This window comes from Nelusetta ayraudi, unplaced genomic scaffold (genome assembly GCF_046127955.1).
Source record: "Nelusetta ayraudi isolate G7.1 ecotype Tasmania unplaced genomic scaffold, CSIRO-AGI_Nayr_v1 ptg000031l, whole genome shotgun sequence".
Classification (NCBI taxonomy): domain Eukaryota; kingdom Metazoa; phylum Chordata; class Actinopteri; order Tetraodontiformes; family Monacanthidae; genus Nelusetta; species Nelusetta ayraudi.
This window is the reverse complement of record NW_027466081.1, coordinates 5,386,388-5,411,550: the sequence shown is the minus strand read 5'-3', so window position 1 is coordinate 5,411,550 and position 25,163 is coordinate 5,386,388. Positions and strand designations below refer to the sequence as shown.

Sequence of the window (25,163 nt, the reverse complement as noted above, 5' to 3'; positions counted from 1 at the left end):
TTTGAAACTTGATTAAAAAAAAATCGAAAGCTAAAGAACAAAACAAGACAGGACAGAGTAAATGTTAAACGGAAAAGACAAGAACATTGAGCTCGACTTCCCAAGGTGTTATATTCTACAGTGTGTGATGTATATTGCTATTTACGTTATATGTTGCCAGGAATTATAATTTAATTTTCTTTCATTTTGAGTAAACTAAGCTAAGAATCGTGTAGGTCATTGCACAAATCATTTTTTTTTCTTCTGTTAGACTCTTGAATCCACCGCAAAAAAAAAGAAGCTGATTCTTATTTTTAGAAGTCGTCCAAACAAAGCGCAGCCACATTTTTTTGCCTGTAGGGAGGACGGACATCTGCTGTGTGTTTGTTTACTGAAAGCCTAGAAAGGGAAAGTAGTTTGTGTTGCCCTCAGAGGGCCGTCGCGGAAGGTGAAACTCCTTTAAAGTCCCGGCGGCTGTCGAGTCCCATTCGGTAGGGCGCACGGGGGGACGGGTGGGAGTGTGTGCGCTGTTGTTCTCCGGCGGTCCAGCTTGTTTTGCATTTTAGACCGAGATCTAAAAATAAACACCGCCAACCCCCCCCCGCCATATCTCTGTCCCTCTCCCGGACAGGAAGTTGTTCTGTTATTCATTCTAAACACTTGTATCCTGTTTCACACGTTCTCATTTGGATTCGGCCTGCGCGCGTTCGCCCGACTTCTCCAGCTTGCGAGGCGGCGGCGGCATTGACAGTGCAACTCTTGGGATGTAACTTTTGATGTGTGTCTCCCTTCCTCTCTCTGTCTGCAGGTGGTCTACCTGTTGCTGATGCCGCTGTAGAGACTGTCGGTCTTCTCTGACGGACTGACACGCAGCGGACATGCAGTCTGACGTGGAGAGTAAACCTCTGGGGATGGATGTGAGCGTTGCTCCAGGTGAGCAGTATATGCTTAGACTGCTCAAATATTTGGTTTAGCGCTCGTAATATCTGAAATAGCTGGAAATGACGGTGGACAAGGAAAAAAAAAAAAGAAGTTTGCACGAGCAGTTGTTGACCAAAACCATATGATATAGGGATGTTAACAGTTAATCGATCATCGATTAATCGTCGATTAAGAATTTAATCGATTAAATTAAATTAGTCGCAATTAATTGAACATTTTTTACACGGGTAGTAAATGTCATTATAACATTGTAGCGGCAGTGAAGACCAATTCACCTGTCACTCCGGACCCTCAACATTATTTAAGGATTAGATAATGTGTTCCTCGCACATTTTTCATTGTGAAATTAAGGTTCTCTGGAATCAATTAATCGTCAATCGATCGATAAAGGTCAATTAACTAACGATTATAATGAATTAATCGATCATTTGCATCCCTAATGTGATATGATGTCCTAATATGATATGATGTTATGTGTGTGTGTGTGTGTGTGTGTGTGTTTGTGTGTTTGTGGTGACTCTGAAGCTGAACTTTCCTGCTGTGTTTACATCCATACAATCGCTCGCAGTTTCCGCGTGTCGGTTCGAATACCCGTCAAACCCGACGGATGACTGTCGTCCCGTCTGAACCCCCCCCCCCCTCAGATCCCAGAGTTCGCTCAGACCGCAACTTGGCCTCCCTGCGACGCCGGGCCTGGGCCCACAGCAAAGACTCCATTTGGCAAGAATCGGAAGAGGGCCACCGTCCCCAGGGCGCCCAAGCGGACCAGATGGAGGCAGGGAAGCCGAGGCCCTCAGCAGAAGCAGGTTAGACTGGGCGAACACTAGGTTGGGTTTGTTTCAACATGCACGTTTTTCACATTTCCCCACGTTTTTAGCAAGTGCGTCTCATTTGTTACACAATCATGTCCAACCAAATGACTTCTTGATGTTAATATTGATTTTAGTAAAATCCCAGTTTGAATATAATTTGTGCTACTCGGCTTTCACTCAATGCAAGTGTTACATAACACCAACCACATTAATGTTCATTGCTGTACTATGAAAACATCTCTCGCTCTTTTTTTCCCCTTTCCACCCTTGTTGTGGCAGGAGGTTTTATTATGCTACAAATTTTCCATCACTTTCTCAAAGGCCGTGGGATGTTTAATTTTCGCCAATCCGACAAATTCAATTAGGCTGGTGCGACAGATGTTTGTATGACGTTTAAAGGCCGCTGGAGCGCTGAGATTTTCGAGTCTCACGCCCTCGCTCATCCGTCTCACTGAGCTCAGTCCTGCGACATTTTGCAGTTAGTGTCAGCATTTCCAAATCAGGCGGCTCCCTCGTCCTTGTAGCAAGAACCGGCGAGCAGCTGCTGCAAGCTGCTGTTTAGAAATCACCAGGAACTAGTTGATGAAGGAGCACAGGGAGCGATAGCGACCTCGGCCGCTGGATGCCGCAGACGTTTATCACACGTTTATGGCATTTCTGCACTTCACAAGAAGCAGAGGAGAGCGGAGGGGGCTTTTTTCAGTGTTTTCGCTTCCCTCCCAACTGGCTTTGGCAAGAGATGAGTGGAAGCACGTTGTTTCCTGGATCTGGTAGCGGAGGGGGGGGGGGGATCAGACTGACCTGCTTTTTGTAAGAAAGGCAGGACGGGGGGGTTTTCCAATCACCGTCACAGGGGTTTTTTTGTGTTTGGTTTTTAATTGATACCAGTTGGACGGGTCACAGATATTGGATAATTGTTGTAAACGTTCTAAGAGTTTGATTTAGGCACATGTCTTAAAAGCCTCCGGCCAGAAAAGCAGCGGCCAGCGAGAACCGTCTTCTGACAGGTTGTTTATACGTAGAAATCACAAATCCCCCTTTTTTAATCCAAAAAGTTTTTAGCCGGTCTCTCAACTGCTCACAGCTCCTGGCGGAGGAACAACCTGACGCGGCAGTCAGTCAAGCTTTATCTGCGTGCATATTTTTGCAGGAATTCTGTCACCCCAAAGTGATCGTATCCACTTGCGTGCTTCCATTTATTTATCCATTTATTTTTCCATTTGTTCAATTTGACTGCTGGTACTTTGATGGGTGATGGATACTACTGTTATTGGCCCCTTATTAGGTAAAACTGTCCTGTGTACAGAAATATTTATCTCGCTTCTGTTAAAAAAAAAAAGAGAAAATAAATAAGAAAACTCCAACCTCTCTTACTTGCTGTGCTTTAAAGAGGGTGTGTGCTAAAGGTAAGCTTACAAATTCAACCTCTTGTGATGTCACAAAAGCCAATGGTACCCCCAGCCCTGTGTGTGTGTGTGTGTGTGTGTGTGTGTGTGTGTGTGTGTGTGTGTGTGTGTGTGTGTGTGTGTGTGTGTGTGTGTGTGTGTGTGTTCAGGAACTAACGGCCAACACCGCTGTGTATCTTTCACAGGAGTGTTGTGATCACTTTTTAACATTCTCGTCTGTCTGTCTTGTCAGGGCAAGATCCTAACAAGATAACCGACTGGCTGATTGAATGCAGGTACAGTATGCAGCCACCGCCGGTTTGTTGCAACACGTCTGCCGTGCGCGGCGTTCGCTGAGGCCAAACGCGAGGTTTTTCACTTCCCGCTTTCCTGAGACCTTCGTTTTAGACTTTTACCCTGGAAAGAACCGAGCAAGTCGACTTCCTGGAAGAGCCGCGCGAAAAACAGCGGTGGTTGATTTAAGGAAGTAAAAAAAAACAAAAAAAAAAGATTGTCAGGAAAGTACAGCAAACACACCTGGCCATCTCCGAATCCCGACGGACTGGTTGGGAGATAAAATATATGATCAACAGCTGTATGTTTTTTCTGCTGACTCAGAAGCGTTGCGCGTGTGCGCGTGTGTGTGTGCATGCCCTCGAATGCAGTTTTATCAGCTGCAGGCACAGGACCTATATATAGCTGACGCCCAGACGTAAAACATACATAGGCGGCGGAGGGAGCGGGCCGACGCCCTGCAGATACGGCACTCAGGAGTCGCTGAGGGCCGCGGCGAAAAAGAAGGAAAATCGGGGCCGGAAAAAAGAACGGATAGCAAACAGAGGAGGGGTCCCTGCTGCTGCTGCTGCTGCTGTGTCAACACACTTATCTGCCCAGTGCAGCCGCGCCACTGGCGTTAGCCGCCGTCACTCACACCACTCTCGCTGTACAGCGTTTGTGACATATCTCGCGCAGCCAAACATACATCAGAAGGAAAGAGGGCCGGCATGGCGTGCTGGTGCAAAAAAAAAACTTTCCTTAAAAAGAAAAAAAATACAGGGGGAGGAATAGCAAACACTGTGGGTGCACACTGTTATACAACTTTAGTGTGTGTGTGTGTGTGTGTGTGTGTACATTGAATGGCGGCATGAAGTTTGTCCCATTGATAAGAGCTGAAGCTTGTGCAACAGCTCAGTCTTTCCAGTGTCCGGCTGCGGACCTGCCAGCTTTCACTGCTGCTGCTGCTGGTTAGCTCTGAACAACAGCACCGGTCAGTACGACACACACACACACACTTGTCCCCCCCCCCACCTGGGAAAACGCAACAGAGCAGCCCGGACGGACCCTCCGTCAACGGGCACTTTGTCTCGCCTTCCCTAAATTTAGCCGTGAATTAGCGGCGGGGGAAGGTTAGCCATTGTTTGCCGTGCAGTTATTTTGGGATGCGTACCTGCGTTGGTGAGAGTTGGCCGGAGCCTTTCGCTTTGCAGGGTGGACCAGCTGGACCAGCTGGAAGTGAACGCGGCCCGGGTCAAGTCCTTTTTTTTTTTACAGCAAGTGATGCACAGAAACCAGGACCTTGCGCTCGCTGTGTTAGCCTCGTGTTGGATTGTTTTACTCTCAGTTAGAAGTTTTATTTCATCCAACAGTTTAACTTGCGGTGGGATTTAGGCTGGTTCTGTTCCCCGGTTTGTTTTCAGTTTGCTCGGCGTCGACAGAACTCTTACTTTTGCCGCCAGGACAAATGTTTTTTTTAAGGATTAAGGATTCAACACACCGTAATTCTTTTCTCATTGTTTGATGTAAGCTATCAGGCGCGGCTACCAGTAAAGATGCCCATCTGAGGATGCGCCGCATCTGTTGTGCCGTTGGACATCAAGGCAGTGTGTAGTTGCTGCCATTTGTCCAGTGTTCTCTCCAGTGAACTAAGCTGACTTCTGAACAGTCGGCTTAGTACATTATTTTTTTTTTTTTTCAGAATTTGGATCGCTGTTTTATTATTTTGTTTAACTGCACACTGTCTCTCTGTGTCTCTTCCAGGACTCCTCTGGGAGCCTCACTGGATGATCAAAGTGCTTCTCCCAGCAGAGGTATTCAGCGTTTTCTTCATGGTGTACTGTGTGTAGCCCGATGCCTTTTTTAAATTTTAGCTTTTATTAATTAACTAGATACTTGATCTTGCTCTACAAATATAAATGCGTTTTGGCAAAATTTAACTCTCATTGCAATGACTCTGTCACCATGGGACTTTGTAGTCTTAACACTGTGTGTGTGTGTGTGTGTGTGTGTGTGTGTGTGTGTGTGTGTGTGTGTGTGTGTGTGTGTGTGTGTGCACTTTGTGCCTATGTGAGAACAGGAGCTCTGAGGAACGGCTGCAGCTTTGAAGATGACCTTTCACTGGGAGCAGAAGGTCAGTGCAGAAAAAAATGTATAAAAAAAAATGCCAGCGAGATTACAAATTTCTGGTAATTGTTCGCAGTTTCCCCTCCTGACTGCGAATTATATGGTCCAAGTGATACGAGCAGAAAAAACAACACTTTTACGGCTCGACCAGGGCCTTTTAAAAGGTCCCATTCAACACCCATTTATTGTTTTCACATTGTGGACTACAGTGAAATCGCACAATGTTATTTAAGAGCTCAAACGCCCCTCATGCTTTGTTGGACCTTGTACATGTTTGGAAGGAGAGAAAAACAAGGTGTTCCCAGAGGCAGGAACAGAGCAGCACCTGGCTGGAGGAGCCAACGTGTACTCAGTGGAGGTATCACTCAGGTGTCTGTTTCACTTCCCTGTCCGTGACCACGACAAGCAGGTCTCGAGGACCCTCGTGGCACTGCGGACAGTTTGGGTCCGACTGAGATGCACACAGACCGGTCGTAGCGTTGCAGTGAGAAATGTGGCACAGCAGACTTCGGATGGACTGAGACCTTTGTTTCTCTGTTTTCTTTTTTCTGGCTCGCTGTGCTCGATATGAATCGGTCTTCGCCTCATTGTGTGAAGACCAAAATGTGGAGAAACATTTGCCAAAGTGAAGGACTTGGCCGTGCTTTGCTGCTCAGTCTCTGACAGGGAAAATAGTCTGTTTCTCGCTGCAGTTCTTTGGTTTTTGTCTCTATTGGACAGTGCGCTTCAGTGCATGTAGATACTGAGTGGGATACAAACGTTTGTTTTGACAATGGTAAAATAAATACTTTCAAATTAGGCACCAAAAAAAAAGAAGCTTTTTGTTGGCAAGAAAAAAAGGCTTTTGACCGCTAGCAGAGACACTTTAGTTTGCGCCCCCTAAATCCACGGGTTGCATTAGAATGTCTTTTTTTTGCCTGCATGGACGGAGTTGCGAAAGGCTCCGGACGACATATTTGAAGAGGTTTTGTGTTTTTTTTCTTCCCTGCAAATCTTTAACCTTGTGAGAGGGCGTGTGCCCAGTTTCAACCTCTTTACGACACTTCTGCCCAGGACTTTATTATTGAACTATGGCCAGATGCTCCTCCTGGATGGTTCACTATCATTATTTCATTTGCCCAAACAAATTTTTTTAGAAATCACGATTAGCTGCGATTGTTCGTTTCGATTTTTGCACATTCGGAGCAAAACAGGTCAACAGGTGAGTGCCCAGCAGGCAGTCAGAACTGGGACTCGAGCCTTGAGCCCTTTGTCACATTCCTCCAGCTGCTCCCTGGGCAAATCTTGCGGCAGCGCTCATTAACTTACTTCCAAAGCAATCAACAGAATCATCATCTGGCGGCACCAGTTCCGTGGGGTTGCGGGTGGGGTTGGTTGGGTGGAGGAGTGTAGCAGCAGCAGCAGCGGCGGCGGAGGGGGGGGCGGGGGGGGGGTGACATGAGTCACACGGATCACATGAAAACCTCAACTGAAAGTTGGACCTGCCACGTGTTGACCGAGGCAGCGTACCAAAAGAAGCCACTGAGGCGAATCCCCACCTTTCAACAGAGGCCTTATTGGATGAGAGAGGCGGTTGAAAAAGACAAACACTGAGAGGCGCGTCTCGAGGCCCAGCGAAAATATTTGTAGTGGATTCCGAAGTCACTGGGTCACATGGCAGGGGCGACTCATTATAGAAGATGCTGCGGTGCCCATTAGCATATCGGTATGAATCGGAGGGCTCGCAGACACGCAGCAGAAACTCTGTAGCGTGCGGTGCAAGATCGTTCACACAATAGAAAATATCAGTGTTTTTCCAACCACCGTGCGGCGGCACACTCGTGTACCGTGAGATTGTGACACGTGTGCCGTGAAAAAAATGATCTAATTTCATTTAATTAGTCTTAAGAAAAATAGCATTCCATTGTTTAGTTTTCCTCCCCCAATTCCTCCCAGGATTTCAGCTTTGTATGCATCTAAACAGGCCCAGGTGTCACACTGAGTGACTATGAAGAAAGACTGTATAGTCATTATTAGGCTATGCCATGGGATTTTTTTCAATCCAAAACTAAGCCAAAAGGCGAAGCTCTCAATTTACGGGTCGATCTACGTTCCCACCGTCAGCTGTGGTCATGAGCTTTGGGTAATGGCCGAAAGAACAAGGTCGCGGATACGAGCGGCCGAAATGAGTTTCCTCCGTAGGGTGGCTGGGCTAAGGCACCCTGCGGGACAGGCTGAGGGGCTCAGTTACCCAGGAGGAGCTTGGAGTAGAGCCTCTGCTCCTCCACATCGAGAGGAGTCAGTTGAGGAGGCTCGGGCATCTCTTTCGGATGCCTCCTGGGCGTGTCCTGCCGGTAGGAGACCCTCGAGGAAGACCCAGGACACCCTGGAGGGACTACGTCTCTCGGCTGGCCTGGGAACGCCTTGGGGTCCCGCCGGATGAGCTGGACTGGAGGAGGTGACCGGGGCCAAGGAAGTCTGGACATCTCTGCTGAGACTGTTGCCCCCGGGACCCGACTCCGGATTAAGCGGTTGAAGATTGATGGATTGCACAATGAAATTTCGTTTCCTCAGCGTGTTGGACGCACAACGTACACAAAAAAAAAAAGACGTATAAAGACAATATAAGCAAGGTATAAGAACAACACAACAGTAAAGTAAAGCGCAATTCCATTTTCGTTGGCGTCGCTTTGACAGCCGAGCGCACCGACGCTCTCCAGATCGTACCGCGGGCTCTGATGGTGGTAAAATGTAAACGAGGGGCAGATGACAAACAGAACGGCGCTGTCGGCAGAATCAACAGAGCGTCGCCTGCTGCCGCCACCCCCCCCCCCCCTTCTCCCCCCAAGCCTCCTATTCCTGTTTCCACACGAGGAAAGAGTCAACAAAAAGTGGCCGAGGTGTGGAGGCGGCTGCATGCATGACTGGCTCACCCCTGTGTGTGTGTGTGTGTGTGTGTGTGTGTGTGTGTGTGTGTGTGTGTGTGTGTGTGTGTGTGTGTGTGTGTGTGTGTGTGTGTGTGTGTGTGTGTGTGTGTGTTTTCACCCTTAATCTGACCTGCTGCAAGCATGTCGCTAATGAGTGCCAGGGACGAGAATGTGTGTGTGTGTGTGTGTGTGTGTGTGTGTGTGTGTGTGTGTGTGTGCGTGTGTGCGTCTCACAGCATGAACAATGGGGTGTGATGACTTTTACCTCGGAGAGATCGAGTGCGACGCGCAGGAATGCCGAGCACTGTGTGGTCTCTGGGTTGGGAATCTCGGAATGCCGGGGAGTGAATGGACGCTGACGAGCTGACGCTGCACCTGTCAAGGTGTCCAGAAGGGTTTGATTCAAATAAATGGCGTTTGATGACTGATGGTATATGCTCAGGGCGTTAATGGGTTCCCTGCACAAGTGTGTCGCCGAAGGCGCACGTTGCCAGACTGCTGCGTGCGCGGTGCCGTGACAAGAGGTCGGTCTGTGGTTTTTGCTGAGTAACTGTGGAGGGCTTCGGCTTGCTCGTTTCCGCGATGGGATAAATGAATTAATGTTGTGTGTCGAATGGATCTGCTGCATTTACGTCTGCTGCTCAGATCATAAAGTTTAATTGAAATGAGAAATTGTAAGTGATACATTTCTGCTATGACACATCAATGTCTACATTAGTGTACATTGGGGGTTTTTTTACGCATAGGCTAGTCCACAAATTCTTTATATATACTTTTATTATTTTTATTGAGTGTCCAATTTACATCTGGGACCTTGAAAACCCATCCTTAAAAACTGCATCCTATTTCTCTTCCTGTTTTTTTCTTCTTTTTTTTGAAGTTGATTCACAGTTGCCAACGTTTCTCAGGCACGTTTTCCCGACTTTTTGTTTTAACGTCTCTAATATTCACGAGCAGCTGAGAAGAAGAACCGATTCAAACACCTCACATCACTCCATCCACTCAGTGACGAGCGGTCCGTGTGGCTCCTCCTGGCTTGCTGTAATCTAGTCATTTGGCCGCGGCGAGGAGCAAACGTGGAACCGTGTTCATGTTAGTGGAGACAGATGTTTGGAAAAGGGAAGCTGGTTTAACAGAAAAATGACATGTGCATTTCTTCAGATCCTCCTCCTAAACGTCTCCCCTCGCGAATTTGGAGCCGCGCTTGTATCCTCGTTGCCGACCGCGTCCGCCTGCTGCTCCTTTGCTTTTGCACGTTGCTTGGAAGAGCTCGTAACAGCTTTTTCGGGGGCCAAACAGCTGCTCCAGGTAACCGAAGACGAGTAAAGGGAGGGAGGAAACGAACTCTTCTGCCATGTTAAAAAAAAAAAATCAAACACAAAACAGCGTGTTTAAAGACACACAGGAGGCTCTGTGGAGCGGAGGCAAACTGCACACAGATGGAAAACTTATGCGCGTGTTGCTCTGAAGAGGTTCCAGAAAAGAAAAGAAAACCATCATCGCCGACGCCTGTGTTTTCCTGCGTTCAGGTCCCTATACATCCTGAATGCCACTAAATTTGGCTCATTCTTGCACCTTCTAAGGGCTTGCAGCCTTCCCAAGTTTCATTTGTTTGGACTAGCACGTTAAAAGCCCCCTTCACTTAAGTAGCCCTCGAGCTCTTGTCATCAGCTAAAAGCTCCGCTAGTGTTGTTACGGCCTGACAGTAAGTGCCTTAATCATGTGAAGAGCGGTTTTGTTCAGATGTCAGACATCGGCGGAGCGGCGCCCTCGAGGTTTCATGTATGAGCAGATCCCTCGTGGGCAGTAACGATGCCAGATGTCCTTGAAGGACAATGCAGAGGAATTAGAGGGTGGAAGTGTGAATTGAATGGAAGTCAATTAGTTTTATTGAGCGACTTCTGCTTGAATAGGGTGGACGTGAGCTCGGTGGAAACGGTCCAGAGGAAGTTGCTGGTGTCACGTTCTCGTCGGCCCGCCTCGAAACGCTGGAATTCAGGAAAGAATCGAAGGCGGAGAAGCGAAAGCCGGTCGACTGGTCTGCCAGTCGCGGGGCTACAGGTCCCGACAGGTTTCCCTCGTACAGTCACCTTCCCCTGCCGCCAGCGACAATCGCTTCAAACCAGTTTCAGATTTGTGTGGAAGGGCATGATTGTGGCTAGACTGAAAACTCCCTTTTGTTTGAAGTGATTCACTCTCACTCACAGGTGTTTACCTGCTGAGACGAGGGAGCCGTCGAAGGTGACGTCAACCCGATTGGCTGGTCGGTCGAAAGAACGCTTCCTCCAGAACGTTCAAGGCGGGAAAACTTCAAAGTGTCTGAATCCACGTGCAAACAGAGATTTTTTTTTTTTTTTGCTATTTAAAGGCACTGCTCATGAAAGTGTAGTGTCAGATTCCTGATGCACTGTCATGTAATCCTGTTAATCCTGGTTGCTCTGGTTCGCATTGTTCTTTTTCCTATGTTTGTTCCTGCTTCACTCTTTAATGTTACGAAAGACACACAGTGACACAGTGAGATTAAGGATTAAACCCTCGTGCCTCACAAACATAGTCAACGGTTTTTCTCACTGGCATCTTGAGAGCGTTGTTCTCAGTATCCCTTCAGAAAAAAACCCAAACAACGCCTTGCTGAGTTCCCGATGCGCTCGGTTGCCGCTCTTTCCAACGTAGCTAAGCGATTGCCACGCGTGTTGGAGCAGAGAAAAAAACCCTTCCAAGTCAATTCTTCACAGTTTCACTTTTGCATTGTTGGTCGGCACACTGGCAACGCCAAGGGTAAACAAGTTGTATTTGTTGTATTTTTTATTTTTTTTTACTGACTACTCTAATTTTCACCTGCTTTGTCTTACATTGGCTTGCAAAATCTTTGATCTGTTGACCTGGAAAACATTTCTCCAGTCGGTTTGATAGTGAAAATAATGCAAAAATCTGTCTTTCTTTCTTTTTCAGCCAACCATCTTCTGTCTGCCAACAATAAAACTGAATCCTGGTGAGTAGACTTTGACAAAAAAAAAAAAATCACCACATACCATCGTACCGCCACTGTAAATAGTTGGAGCTATTTCCAGTGCACTTCCAGCTCCCCTTTTTTTTTGCCTTACGCTAACTTCTCTGCGTGCTTGTCAATGTATGTGTGTAGCTTTGGTCTCGCTGCGGATCAGAAGAGGAGTCGGTTTAAGGAAGGAGGAAGAAGTATGAACTCCACAGGGTCAGGGAAGAGCAGCACTGTGTCCAGGTCAGTTCACCCTGCCGGTGCGCGGTTAGCGGCGTGGCGTTTGCAGGTAGACAGAGGCGCAGCTGGCAGCGACACGGAGAGCTGTTAGAAGACCGGCAGAATTTCCGAGCCGTAACGTGACAAAGCCGACAATTTGTTTGTGCCTGTGCAAATATTTTAGATGCCCGTGCATGTTTTAAAATGATTCCTTTTAAAGGGGCTCAAATTTTCGCTGCAGTGACAGTGATATTACAAATTAGTTCAGTTTCCCTTTTCGATTTGTTAAATTTTCTGTGGATTTGGTCAAAAATTTACTTTAAAAAAAAACAAAATTGACTCCTACTTCTTTGCAGTGTCTTGGACGAAATGTGATATTATTATCATATATATATATATTTTTTTTAGAAGTGCGCCTTTGTTCTATATTTATTTCAATCAAACACATTTTAACAGCCATTATAGTTTATTCACATGAAGCTCAACCTCTCTGTTAAGCTACGGTTAGTATCAATAAAAAGTCTCATAAAAACACAGCGAGGGCTCGACATCACTGTTATCAAGTATTTAAGGCCACTGGATAATAATAGTAAAAATATATATTTAAATAGTTTATAAAACCTTTATGCATGTGATTTTTTTCTTCTTCATAACAATCTAATGTATCTAAAGCAGCTAAAAATAATGCGAAATGAGTTCAAATTGTCATTTGACCGGTCATGATAATAACAGCTCATAATAACAGCTCCCAGTGTCGCTGCTTTATTTTGTGCTATTCTTAAAAAAAAAAAAAGAGGGAGGTAGGGGGGCAGAATTGTTTCTTTCTCAATCATTTCGGTAGGTGTGCCAGTAAACTAATCGAACCCGAATGCCCAGGATGCACGATGAGCTTTCAGCTCCTGCTGATGTGATCCTGGTCTGTTGTGAGGTTGATGGCTGGTGATGGTGTGTGTGTGAGCCAGTGAAGGTGAACCGTTTAAAGCAGTGGGCGGGGCTGGTGCCTGTTCCTGGGTTTGGGTAGCGCAATGGGGAGGTGAATGGGTTTCTGCGTGTGTGTGTTTGTGTGTGTGTGTGGTAGTTAATAAAGGGCAATGTGTGGTGCGTCACTGCTAATCCACGTTGTTGATACAAGGTGTGAGAAACTGGGCTGCGTTCAGCGTTCAGAGGTTTTGCAGCAGTTTTTCTAGCGTTGAATTCCCTTTTTTTTTTTCTTTTTCTGCGCGTCCCTCATGAATGTCATGAAGCTACTTGTGAAAATGGTTTTCACCTTCAGTCATATAAATTCAAAAATTGGTGAATATTTTTGGCCAATCTGCCTTATAAATTAAAACTAATCCTCCTTTTTTTTCCCAATGCTGCTGCAAAATACAGTGTAATTGTGGCCTAGAATAGTTTCCTCAAGGGGCTGGTGTGTTGCTGCCGGCCAGGTTTCCTGCAGGTGTCTTCCTCCTCTAGGTTGCGCTGTCAAGGAGCTTGGGATGGGCCGAGTCACGAGCCTCATTCGCTACCACGGCGACTAAATAACTAACTACAAAAAAGCGAGCGTGCGCGTGTGTGCGTGCGTGCGACCAACTAACTGGCTGTCTGTGTCTTCATAGTGTTTCAGTTGAGTCGAGGCAGACAGAAGATCAACCCGAGGCCACCCTGCTTAACCTGCGGTTAGACTGGCTAAACTAACCTGCAGACTAACTCATCACCTAACCTGTGTGACCCTGTTGACCGGCCTGGCTCGTGGACTCTATGCGGCTCACTGAACGTTTGTGTGTCCGCAGCGTGTCGGAACTGCTGGACCTGTACGAGGAGGACCCCGAAGAGATCCTTCTGAATCTGGGATTTGGCCGAGAAGAACCCGACCCGTCCTCCCGGGTTCCCTCCAGGTTCATCAACAGCGCTTCGTCGGCCCGAGGCATCGACATCAAGGTAGTGGAACAACGGACGAACAGCAATCGCATGACTAATTTGTTAAAAAAAAAAAAACAATTAAAAAAAACAGAATAAATAAGTAATATGAACTTATATGAAAAAGTAAAGTTTCAGCAATCGAATGCAAACACAAACACATTTTCTGAAGCGACATTAAAGCATTTGCTGACTCTCAAAAAGATCAGAACATAAAACCTAATTTTAATCAATGATACGTTTCTTTGCGCATTTTTTAGCGGTCGTACGGTAATTTGGGACCTTTTCTAGTGGTTGTACAGCATGTACCTGCCTATCACGTAGACTACACCAACGTACTCATAGAGAAACTGTTGCTCATTTATTTTGCAGGACACACAATTCCATTCAATGATTTAATTTATTTACAAGGCGTGGCAGAAAGTGGGCTCGCATTTTTATTTTTGTGAAACAAATGTGGGTCGCGACTTCATGATAAGGGAAAAAAAAATGTGGGTCCTTAGACTCCGCCAGTTGAGAACCACGGTTCTAGAGTATTAAAAGAGTAGGAAGTGGTCTCTGTGGTGAGTTGTGCTCGTTGTTCACCTGCCAAGCCGACCACGTGACGTGTGTGAATCTCTTCTTCCTTGCTTTTGCATCCACTGCTCTGCCCCCCCCCCCTTTACTGTATGAATTAACCTTAAAAGTAGGAGACAGAGGCGATGCTAATGATAGCTGCTAAAATGGTAGCATAAATTATAATTCACGGGATAACAAAACTCTCTGTACTATCAGTGCCCTGCTTTTTAATGCTTTTCTTTTCTTTCTTGTGCTTCCACTTTCAGGTCTACCTTGGAGCTCAGCTGCAGAGGATGGAGCTGGAAAATCCCAACTATGCCTTGACCAGTACGTACCTGCTCGCTGTTTCTCATGCTTTTTTGCGCATTATCTCGTTCTTTTACTCCCCTTATCTCCGGCGGCATGTTGACTCGTCACTTTCATGAGGGCAACGCAACCTCGAAACACCTGCTCCTGCAGATGCAGGGTTAAATTTAGATCTGTGCCGTGCGGCTCAGAGATTCATGTCCTGAAACTCGGAGAAAGACGGAGGAAGCGAAGCCCCGGACTAAGAATGCGCGCGTTCCGCTCCCAGTAATTTGTTAGAGCGTTTTGTGGGGTCTTTCAGCTCTTTGCGCTGTTCTGCCAACTCGCTGGCAGGGACAAAGATCTGTTTGTCCTAGAAACGCACAGCAGTGCACCACGCAGGCACACGCATGCACGCACGCACGCACACACACACACACACATACACACACACACAGATAGACCTGCTCCTCTAACATCCTGGCCTCTCTTTTTTGTTGTGAAACCTCATGTTTGCATGAAGGTACTGGGCTCTATAATTGCACATGTGCACGCACGGGCACATACACAGACACACACAGGCACACGCACACACACACACACACACACACACACACACACACACACACACACACACACACACTCAGGGCTGATTCTCCTCTTCTTGACAGCTTAACTGTCTTGCTGCAGTAAAAGAAAAAGTTGAACCAAAGATCCTTTTGGCTTGAGAAGATGAATCACTCCATGGCAAATAGTGGGTCCAGTTCACGGATGGATTTTGCGCTTGAGGTTCATGACTGGCCCCACTTTGTTTGAAATTAATGACGGCCTCTGTTGCTGTAAATGTTCAAAAGCTTGAAATGCAGGATAATGTTTGGCTTTGAGATTATCTGCCTGATAGTGGAAGTTTTTGGATAACGGGCCATAGTGGCCGTTGGTATCACAAAGTTTTCTTGGTGCGCAGCATCTTCACACTGTTGTGCAGCGTTGGCCCATTGCCAATACAAAGTTTCTTATTTTAAAGAATTGAAAACAGTAAAAGGCAAGACTGCGAATGAGGAATGAATGGGAAGGAAATCAAAAAAGGACGTGAAGAAAAACAGAGTTCTCTCTGATCTAAGACACTGAGAATCACCGCAGGAATTCATACATTCACAGAATGCACAAAAGCCAAAGGTGAAATAGCAAGTCAGTGACATTAACGGCTATCTCCTCAGACGTCTGCATGAAGTTGCCTTCTCCACGTCGGGTTTCAAAGACTGTTTGAGGTGAAATATTCCTTTAACGGCCTCCGGTCTGCCTGTGGTTCTTGGAAGATTTCTCCTTTTCCAGAACATTCTCATGCCGTTCCACTGGTTTCCTGGATTCGAGACACGTGTGTGCGTCTGCGTGTGTAGTTGTTTGTTATGTAAGCCCTGTTCTCACCATCCGAGCGAATCTCTCGGGATGAATAGAGAAAAGGGAGGCAGTGTGTGCAGCTCTCTCTTATTTTTCTCTTCCTGTTTTAGCCTTCTGAGAATGAGCGCCAATTGCAGAGTCAGCAGGAAACAGACTCGTACAGTATTACTATCGTCAAGTGCTGCTGCTTGAAATTAGGGGTTCGTATTTCGCAGACATTTCCTGATGTAAACAGTCGCGACTGAGCCGTCCAGCTCGCCCGTAGAGCACTTTGAAAATATTCGTCCGTGGACGTCCTTTGGCCCAATCGCAGCTGCAAAAAGCAGCCGACTTTCATGTCCAGCAGACGCATAAAAACAACAACCCACTGGTAACTTTTTAATGTTTACTATAGGGCTATAGGACGATTAGTCGACATAATCGATTCCGTGGACGACATGAATTCTTCGACACGAGAATGAAAGAGTCGATGGGTCGTTTTATTATTATAGTAAATTGTAGAATGATAAAATGACACTGCAGCTGCTCCGCGCTTATTTGTACCTGAAGTGCAGTACTCAGCGCTGGGGGTGGTGTCGCTCTTACATCCTGCAAAAAACAGAGAAGAAGAACGGCTCCGTTTCTGAAAATTCTTCTCAGAAGAGGCTCGGAAACCCAACCAACCCAAGGTTTCTTGGGAATGTTTCGAAGAAAATGAAGCAGCGAAACACTGGCATTCCACGCTAGCACCTTAAACGCCGACACCCCAGAGTAGCTGTGTCATCACGCACCGTAGTGAGGAGTTCCCAAAAACCGTCAAGGCTAGATGTTTTCTAAATGACACGCCTGTCTGTTAATTAAGCATTAGCCTGTGACGCAAGTGCATCACGGAACAAGCTTGCTTAGCAAATGATAGTTTACTAAGTAAATACTTTAATTTACGGCAGTAATTAGGGAATTACAGTCAATACAGTATTGAATTGTAACACTCTTTCGCTTATCAACTGTGGTATTTACGGCACATTAATGCGATATTTAAGTTGTGAGAAATCTATTGATGTTCTTTAACTGTGGTAAATATTGCATATAACCTTTACATCGTGAATTATTATACCTATGATATTTTACGTTCCAAATAGAACTATGTCACAGGTAAATGCTTTGTGTGTCATTATTATTACGCTGTCAGAGTGCAACAGTACACAGGTGGAAAGATTTAAGCAAGTTAGGTTAAACAGAAGTACAAAATAGGTGGTGAAAATAAGGAAGACCATCGTGACTGATCAACTAATCTAAAAAATAATAAATAAAAATTGATAGATTAGTCGACAACAGAAATAATCATTTGTGGCAGCCCTAGTTTACTGACTTATGATTGTTATTTTGAGCTTAACCTGCGAGAGAAAACCCAGTTTGTATGGTATTGCCAAAATATCGCCCTTATCTTCTGTTTGATGACTTGTTTTTATGCAAATCTATACAGTCTCATAGCCTAATGTAAAAGTAATATTTCTCATTTTCCCTGAATAAATCTTCTTGTTTTTTTAAATATACATTTCTACAAGTAATCCAGACCATAAAGCATATAGTGTCTCCTTGAATAAACATCAATTTGTTAGCAGCATTCATTTGAATATCAGTTTTTTTTTGGTCTCACTCTTGATTCGTAGCACTAGCGCTGGCCAATCCAATTATGTCAAATTCCCCCAAAATTGGCCCAGTTGATCAGCCAAGCGATGAATGGGTCCACCTCTGTTTTCAACACGTAATCTCTTCTATCAGCACGTGTTCTCTGGCTGCAGGCCTGTTGTTGTTCTTGTGTACGGATGGACGAGCCTCGCGAGTGCTTTGGCATCAGCTTGTTGTGGCAGATGTGTTGGTGTGTATACATAAGAGTGATTTTTTTTTTTTTTTTTTTTTTTTCCCCAGCTGTTGGCGGTTTTCTTTCTGTCTGGTCCGCTCACTCAGCTGCGTTGTGTGTCACTGCTGTTGCTCCCTCGGCAGCAAACTAACTTAATCAACATCAGGCCACCAGTTAGCAAATGCTCTTCAGTTCCGGCAAATGAAACGTCTCTGGAAAGTGTTTCAACAATGGCTTTCTTTCATTCCGAGAAGTCAATTTATTTCCTCGATTTAAATTGGTTCGAGATTTTCATATGACCGCACTTACGTAACTGAACGGCACTAGTCTGAGGCAGCCAGTTTATTTTTTGTGAGTAAAAAAAAGGTCAAGCAGGGCCCAGATATAGGAATGAGGAGTGGGCAGGTTTATGCTGTAGCTCATAATAATCGCATCTCGTTGAGTAATGTGGCATTTGCGGAGTGAATGACAAAAGACAGAAGTCCGCGTTTCATAACACACGCCGACAAGTATTTAGACAGCGAAGGATGGACAGATGAGTGGAGGAGGGGTGAGGGCGCCTGTACGGAAGGAAGGAATGTGTGCAAGTCATCATAGACAAGACTGACAGTTCCACTTACACAACTGAAGAAGGAGGAAGAAGAAGAAGGAGGAAGGTGTGATTTGGCTCTGAGCTGAGCCCATTCCCAATGTGATTTATAATCCACTCATAATTCCTTTTCTGCATGGCTGATAGCTGTTATGTAATGATTTTCTTTTATTATTGTTAAAGAATCAAAAGGGGCCATGGGTCAGTTAGTTTGTCGCTCAGATGTTTAAATTGTATTCACATTATATTCCTTCTGCCCCAAAACTTCCCTGATTCTGCAGCTTTTTCAAAAATTTCAATTTCTAAAATCCGTCTATTCTGTCTGTTAGGATCCTCGGGGCTTCTTTGCGTTTCCCTCACCAGTCGCCTTTCTTGTCTCTCCAGGCCGTTTCCGTCAGATCGAGGTCTTGACGACGGTTGCCAACGAGTTCTTCCAGCTCTACAGTCAGGTTTCTGGTCAGCCTGTTCAGCGCATCAGCCGGGATCAAGGTGCCCGTCGAAAACCGCTTTGGGCCTTCCCCAAAAATAACCAGACCGGTCTCCTGACTCCCCTCTGTCGGTGTCTTTCAGAAGGCGAAGGAGTAGAGGAAGGGAAGAGCGAGCCTCCGTCTCTGAAGAGGAACAACTCGGCCCTGAACGTCGCCAAACTCCTCAAGAAGAACATCAGCAGGCACAACCTGCTCGCCGTGGCCAACGCAGAGTCACCTGCCGCCAACCCTCACGCGGGGATGAATGGACACGCCGCCGCAGCCGCCTCCTCCTCCTCTCCTCACGAAAACGCCAACAGGGACCCGCACGCCAGCGCAGAGCAGGAGAGCTCCAATTCCGACCATCCGTCGGAGTCGGTCAACCCCAAACACAACCGCAAGAAAGGCGGCTGCTCTCTGGGGACGGTCACAGAGGAAACCAACGGGGATGCAGAGACGGAAGAAAGGTACAGTTGCATCTTTGTACATTTTTTTTGTTGGGAAATACAGTTATAATAACAGTGCTTGTGAGTTATTCACGGTGGGAAAAAAAATATGATTTCACAGCAAATTTCCTTTTGAGCATCTTTAATCTCAATTCAACTCAGTTCATTCATTAAGGACTGCAACTACCGGCAGAATTCCCTATTGGCACAATGTGTTTTAAGCATGTGGCCGCTGTGGCATCACATACACAGACGGTACAAATACCACAGAGAGGTTTGTCATATACAAATATGGATACAAATACAATAGAAAGTGTGGATAGGGTACACACAGGCAATTCAAGTATCACAGAGAATCAACATATAGAGAAAGTGCAAAGAGGGGATCGAGGCCAATGCTTCAGTGGTGAATGGAGTTCAGAGGCCTGATGGCAATGGGAACAAAGCTGCTACTTAGCTGGGTTGTTTTGGTGGATATAGATCGATAACGATCAGAGGGAAACAGTTGGAACAGGTGCTTCACTGTATGAGATGTATCAGAAACTATTTTTGTCAACAGCAAATACTTTTGTGATCTTTTGGTGGTGCATTTAGGGTGCAGAGATTTGTGGATTTCGTTTCCAAATGCACTCCAAAAGTTTTGTATTTGTGGGCTTGTCGACGTTTTTTTTTGGTGACATCTGAAAAATAATGTTACATCACTGACAAAGACGAACAGAGAGGGCAAAACGTCCCCCGTGAAATGCAAAGGTATTTGAATTTTCCGATATCTTGGCCTCCCGACAGTCCTGAACCGAGGAACACGGGGCCGCCTGCCGCCGCCAACGGCGAGCATGAAGCGGAGTCAGGTGACCCTCAGTCAGGCGTCCGGAGAGACGACGAAGAAGAAAGCCAGGCGGTGAGGAGGGCGGAGGTGGAGGAGGAGGCGAACCTGACCTCCACGCCGGACAAAGCGCCCTGCGGCCTGGCGCCGCTCCAGCTGTCGCAACTCCGCACCAAAAACACCAACTCGTTCGACATGGAGGAGGTACGTGTCGTGTGTGTTATCATCTGTCATCTTTCGACACGCATTCCTCCGCCCACTGCACGGTGTGAACGGTTTTTCCCTGAGTCATACTGATGTGTCATTTTCGCCGACACTGTTGTCATTTCTGAAAAACAAATCTTACGAAAAAAAAAAAAATTGTATTATATTTATAAATTTTGTTCTCTATTTTGTTTCAGATTCAAAGTAACGAAGACGAGACTTTACCACACAAACCTTCCAGAACTAGCGGTGAGTTCAACAAGTAGCTCATGAAACCTGTCTATACCCCTATCCATCTATCTGTCTATCTATCTGTCTATCTGTCTGTCTGTCTGTCTATCTATCTATCTATCTATCTATCTATCTGTCTATCTGTCTATCTGTCTATCCGTCTATCTATCTATCTATCTGTCTATCTGTCTGTCTGTCTGTCTATCTGACAAAGAATGCATATATATAAATTGCAATATAGACTTCGCAAGCAAGTCCCAATTAACTCAATTGATTGCTTTTCCAGGATAAAAACATTTCAATCACTAATCACAGGTCTCATGTGAAAGGCTCAAGTAGCTTTAAGAATCATTTATTATGTGTCGCAAGATCATTTGTCAGACCTTAAGGGGCGAATAGAGTTTGTAGATAATTACAAGTTGCCAGATTTATTACAGTCACTGATTTTCACACTGTTACAAAAACAACCGTAGAGCAAAGTGCCTGAAACCTTCCTCTCATATATCGACGTGCAGCGACAGAGCGGTGCTGGTGGCACTAGAAGCCACTTGTTTGTTCCACGGCAGACAAATGTTTATAAGGAGAAGATCCCTCGGCTGCGTGTTTACACGTCTAAGACAAACCAGCGTGATGTTTGGCCGATAATTTATGAGGGGAAATTTGCATCTCTCTCGTTTTGTTGACTCTGTACATGGTTGTGTCGCCTCACTTTCAATTCTGTCTGCGTGACAGAGGGCTGGGCCTCGGCCCCGATCCGCCTGACTGCTGTCGCCGTGACTTTCAATTTCACAAACAAAAAAAACAAAAAGAAAAAAAAAACAACCCCGCATGTGACCGGCATGTTTGGCTAGAATTAATCCATCATCAAACACGCAACTCAGGGCTACCTGTTGTCTCTCATGACTTCAGCAAACTGTACTTGCTGTCTGTCTGCCGCCACAAAGAAAATTCTGCTTTGTCAAACCAAGGATCTATGCATCACATGATTAGTACACATATGATTATAAATATAGTGTTTATTTCCTCTGGAAGCCACACTGAGTTTGTAACTTTTCTCTTTAGTATTTAGTACTGACTGTAAAAGAGTTACACAGCTTCTTGGTCATTTCTGGCAATGCAGACCTGTTCATGTTCATTCCAGGCCCGCAGACTTGGCAAAACTCAATATTTGTGTGCATAAATGTCTCTCCTGTGCCACCAATATGACAGATTAGGTACTGCAATAACAATGTAATTGCCTGCTTGTCTCCCAGACCTGTTGAGGACGACAAGTCAGCAGTCGGACAGCAGTGGTTTTGCTGAAGAGCCTTCGGTCGACTCCAACAGCTACCTCAAGGTCGGTCTTTTGAATGATGTCAATATTCTTCCCCTTTTATCAGTGTATAAGTCTCTTATAAGTGTTTATAAGAGCTGTCTTTTCCCTTTTGGTTCTTGTCTGGTCGAATTTTGTTGGTTCTTTTTGCTTTTTTTCGATGGGAGTATTACGTTTGCTTTTGTTTGTTTGCAGTCAAGAATTGCATCTATATTTTTCTCTTTGATGACTTGTAAAAACGATTCTCTTGATTTCATCACTCCTACGTTGCTTGACCTTGTTCAACACTGGGTTGTCCATTGAAATTCTGATATTACTTAGCGAGTTCTCTTGGAGAGGATGAAATGAAGATGTGACAATATACATATAATAAAGATCTGTAATGCACACAGAGCGTAATGATTAATCTCTTCAAGCCGTTTCACCACAATCAATCACATTTGCATCCGTTGTAACCAGGTGCAGGAGAGCAGTGACAGCTGCGACAGCGAGACCACTGTGACGTCACACCCTTCGCAAGATGTGGCCACGCCCCTCGCCCTGGACCAGCCGCAGTTTGTCCTGCCCGACTGCCCTCAGCAGCTGGCCGGGCCCGACGGTGCCGCCGAGGCCCATGAGCGGAGTGACTCCGTGCACGAGAGTGGGGCTGACGGTGGCTCGGAAGAGGTACCGCAGTATTCCGCCCACCAGATCCCCATCAGCGGGCCGGCGGAGACGCCGGGAGACGAGGATCAGGTACGGAGTAGTGGGGGCGGAGCCGACGCCGAGCTGGTCGGCGAGCTCTCGCCAAACGCGGCTGCTGCAGAACAGGAAGACGCGACGGATCTCCCCGAAGACTCTGAAGCCACGAGAGACTCTGAAGCGCCGGCGGAAGAGGCCGACGCTGTGGACGGAAGCCCGGGGGAGTTTGTCGTCCACCCAGGCTCGCTGAACTACCCCGTGTCCTCCTCCCCGGTCCTCAGCGCCTTGGAGAGGGCAAAGCAGCAGCAGCTGAGCCGGGCCGGCGCGCAGCAGGTCCCCGAGCGGGGGAGGGGCCGGGTCAGGGGCCGAGGGCGAGGCGTCTTCCCCATGCAGCGGTCCTCGTCGCTGCCCTCCCCCTTCCTCTCCCCCTCCAAGGTGGTGTCCTCCGTCAGGATACAGTTCGGGCGGGGCCAGGCCTCCTCCAGTGCCAAGCCCCGCTTCTCCTTCAGATACACGGAGGGCGGCGGCGAGGAGGGTGAAGCGGCGGAGACAGAGGGAGAAACCAGCAGCCTGCCTCCGGTAACCAGCAAACCTTCCCCCTCCTCCTCCAACGAGGAGCCACCAGTTCTTCCATCCGAGGCTCCCGTCCAGCCCAAAGCCGCCTCGCGATACCCGCTGCGCACCTCTCACTCCCTGCAGAGCGCCAGCCCTCCTCCCGACTGGTCACTAGGGGGCCCCCCTCACGCCTGGAACACTCAGAGTTACCCCGATCTCACCACCACTCAGCAGCAGCAGCAGCTGCAGCAGCAGCAGCAGCTGAATTGGCCGCACGGCAACCCGACGCCGATGTTTCCCCACCCGGCGCCTTACCCCAACCCGCCTGTGCCGTACTTCAACCCCAGCCCGAGCCCCAGGCCGAGCCCCAGCCCCTTCCCGGTCCCGACCAACCCGCCCCTGCAGTACCCTTCTCCCGCCCACCTCTACGCCAGCCTCCCCAACCTCTTCTCCTACAACGCCCCCTCAATGAGTCACCACTCCAGCCTCTCCAGCCTCCACCACCACCCGTCGGCGGGACCCCACTTCCACCTCCACCACAGCCTGTCCAACCTGCACCACCACGCCAGCTTTGGGAACCCAAGTCCCGCAACGCCGGCCACACACTTTCAGAGCTACGGCCATCCGCACGGCCTGCAGTCGCCGTACCACTCCACCCCGCTGGGCCCGCAGGCCGCCCCGCTCTACCACGGCTTCCAGGGTTACAACCCAAACCCGGGCTTCGCCTTCCCGCACCAACTGCCGCCGTATCCGCCGGCGCCTCCGATGGCTCCGGAGCACAACCTGCACCACGGCCCGCCTCACTCCGCCCCGGCCTTCCTCCCCTCCAACTTTAGCCCGGCTCCCAGCCTGCACCTGGGCCACAGCCCCGTCCAGTCCAGCACCGAGACGCAGCTGAGGAAAGTTCTCCACGACATCCGGGGAACTGTGCAGAGTCTCAACCAGGTCGGTTCCCTCAATCCAAAAACTTTTTTTTTTGGTTTTTATATTGTTTCATTGTTTCATATTGTTTCAAGACAGCATGGAAAATTTCAGAAATTTTAAAAATCAGAGTTTTAGTGTTTCATTTATTGAGCACAAACCGGCTCTGCCAAGCTACCGGAGACTGTTATCCAGAATGACTCCTCTACATTGTCCGTCTTCCCGTCTTGCATGTCTAAATCTTGAGAAATCCTTTTTAAAATAAGTTTGAAATTGTTTCTTTCTGTCCTCTGTTTCCCTGATTCACAACGAGGCAGAGACAATAATTATCACATGGAAGCAAAAATTCATAACACTCTTAGTCTCAGTCAAGATGTATGTAAAATGATGTGTTTGATACACAGAAACAAATCTTGACAATGAAAGTATAAACTTCTACTCAAGACGAGAAAATGGAAGCAAATGCTGCTTAGACCAGCGAGGATGTTACAAGGGTATAAACAGTTCTAAAATTATGGGGTTTTTTTCTGTTAAAAAAATGCAGATGCCTCTTTATCAAAGCAACTCAGCAAAGTCTGGCTCATGCAATGCAATGGAATCTCCAACAGTACATCATGATATAAAGTAACAAACGCTATCAAGATGTTTGGTTGTCAGCGCAGCGGCAGCATTTTAAAAGCCTACTGCCCCCACAGAAAAAGAGTGGCAATGTTAAGTCAGATGAAATGAGATTTTCAGCATTCAGCAGCACTCTGTCGCTGCCATGTTTGACAGTGTCTGTCCCAAATGTTTTCGCTTCCAGTGTTGGTCAGAGGAGTTTCAGCAGAAGAGGAAAAGTCTGAACCTTTTCCGGAGCCAGATGTTGGACCTGGAGCTGTCAATCATCCAACAACAGGCTTCCGTCTACAGACATCTGAGCCCCGGCGAGAGGTGGGGCCTTGCTTCTCAGTTACAAGGGTTTTGAGGTTGTTACGCCGTGATGACGGTGTTTGTATTGTGCTGTGTGCTCTGTCTTGCTACAGGCTGGAGTTGGAGCAGCTTCAGTCTCTCAGGTCGGCCGTCAGGGAGGAGCTGCAGGAGCTGGAGCAACAGCTGGAGGACCGACTGGTGGAGCTGACGCATCAAACGAGATACGGGGTATACACAGAGCTGCAGACATGCTATAAACATGTACACACTGAAATATGTAAGGTATGCACAGTGACATACACGGCACAAGATAGATGGACACTACAATAGCACAGAATGCATAAACTCTGTGCACTTCCTCTGTCTGTGATCGGTGACTCCAAGCCGTCTGCGCAGCCATAACTGCT

The 25,163-nt window shown here is 47.0% G+C and overlaps 1 protein-coding gene across 3 annotated transcripts in view; it reads left to right on the top strand.

Moving 5' to 3' along the window:
- itprid2 (ITPR interacting domain containing 2) overlaps nucleotides 1-25,163 on the top strand; it is a 30,410-nt gene that overhangs the window by 2,947 nt on the left and 2,300 nt on the right. Inside the window, exons 2-18 of one of the 3 annotated variants that reach the window (XM_076031049.1) lie at nucleotides 788-912; nucleotides 1,566-1,727; nucleotides 3,372-3,414; nucleotides 5,156-5,205; nucleotides 5,472-5,525; nucleotides 11,377-11,416; nucleotides 11,567-11,662; nucleotides 13,411-13,558; nucleotides 14,362-14,422; nucleotides 18,592-18,696; nucleotides 18,781-19,141; nucleotides 19,907-20,147; nucleotides 20,345-20,396; nucleotides 21,632-21,714; nucleotides 22,150-23,871; nucleotides 24,650-24,777; nucleotides 24,870-24,984. In XM_076031049.1, the coding sequence (XP_075887164.1) occupies nucleotides 858-912; nucleotides 1,566-1,727; nucleotides 3,372-3,414; nucleotides 5,156-5,205; nucleotides 5,472-5,525; nucleotides 11,377-11,416; nucleotides 11,567-11,662; nucleotides 13,411-13,558; nucleotides 14,362-14,422; nucleotides 18,592-18,696; nucleotides 18,781-19,141; nucleotides 19,907-20,147; nucleotides 20,345-20,396; nucleotides 21,632-21,714; nucleotides 22,150-23,871; nucleotides 24,650-24,777; nucleotides 24,870-24,984 (3,516 nt within the window). In that variant the 5' untranslated portion in view covers nucleotides 788-857. Of the gene's footprint in view, nucleotides 1-787; nucleotides 913-1,565; nucleotides 1,728-3,371; nucleotides 3,415-5,155; nucleotides 5,206-5,471; nucleotides 5,526-11,376; nucleotides 11,417-11,566; nucleotides 11,663-13,410; nucleotides 13,559-14,361; nucleotides 14,423-18,591; nucleotides 18,697-18,777; nucleotides 19,142-19,906; nucleotides 20,148-20,344; nucleotides 20,397-21,631; nucleotides 21,715-22,149; nucleotides 23,872-24,649; nucleotides 24,778-24,869; nucleotides 24,985-25,163 lie in introns of all 3 variants that reach the window. The other 2 variants (XM_076031047.1, XM_076031050.1) reach the window with 2 other exon arrangements.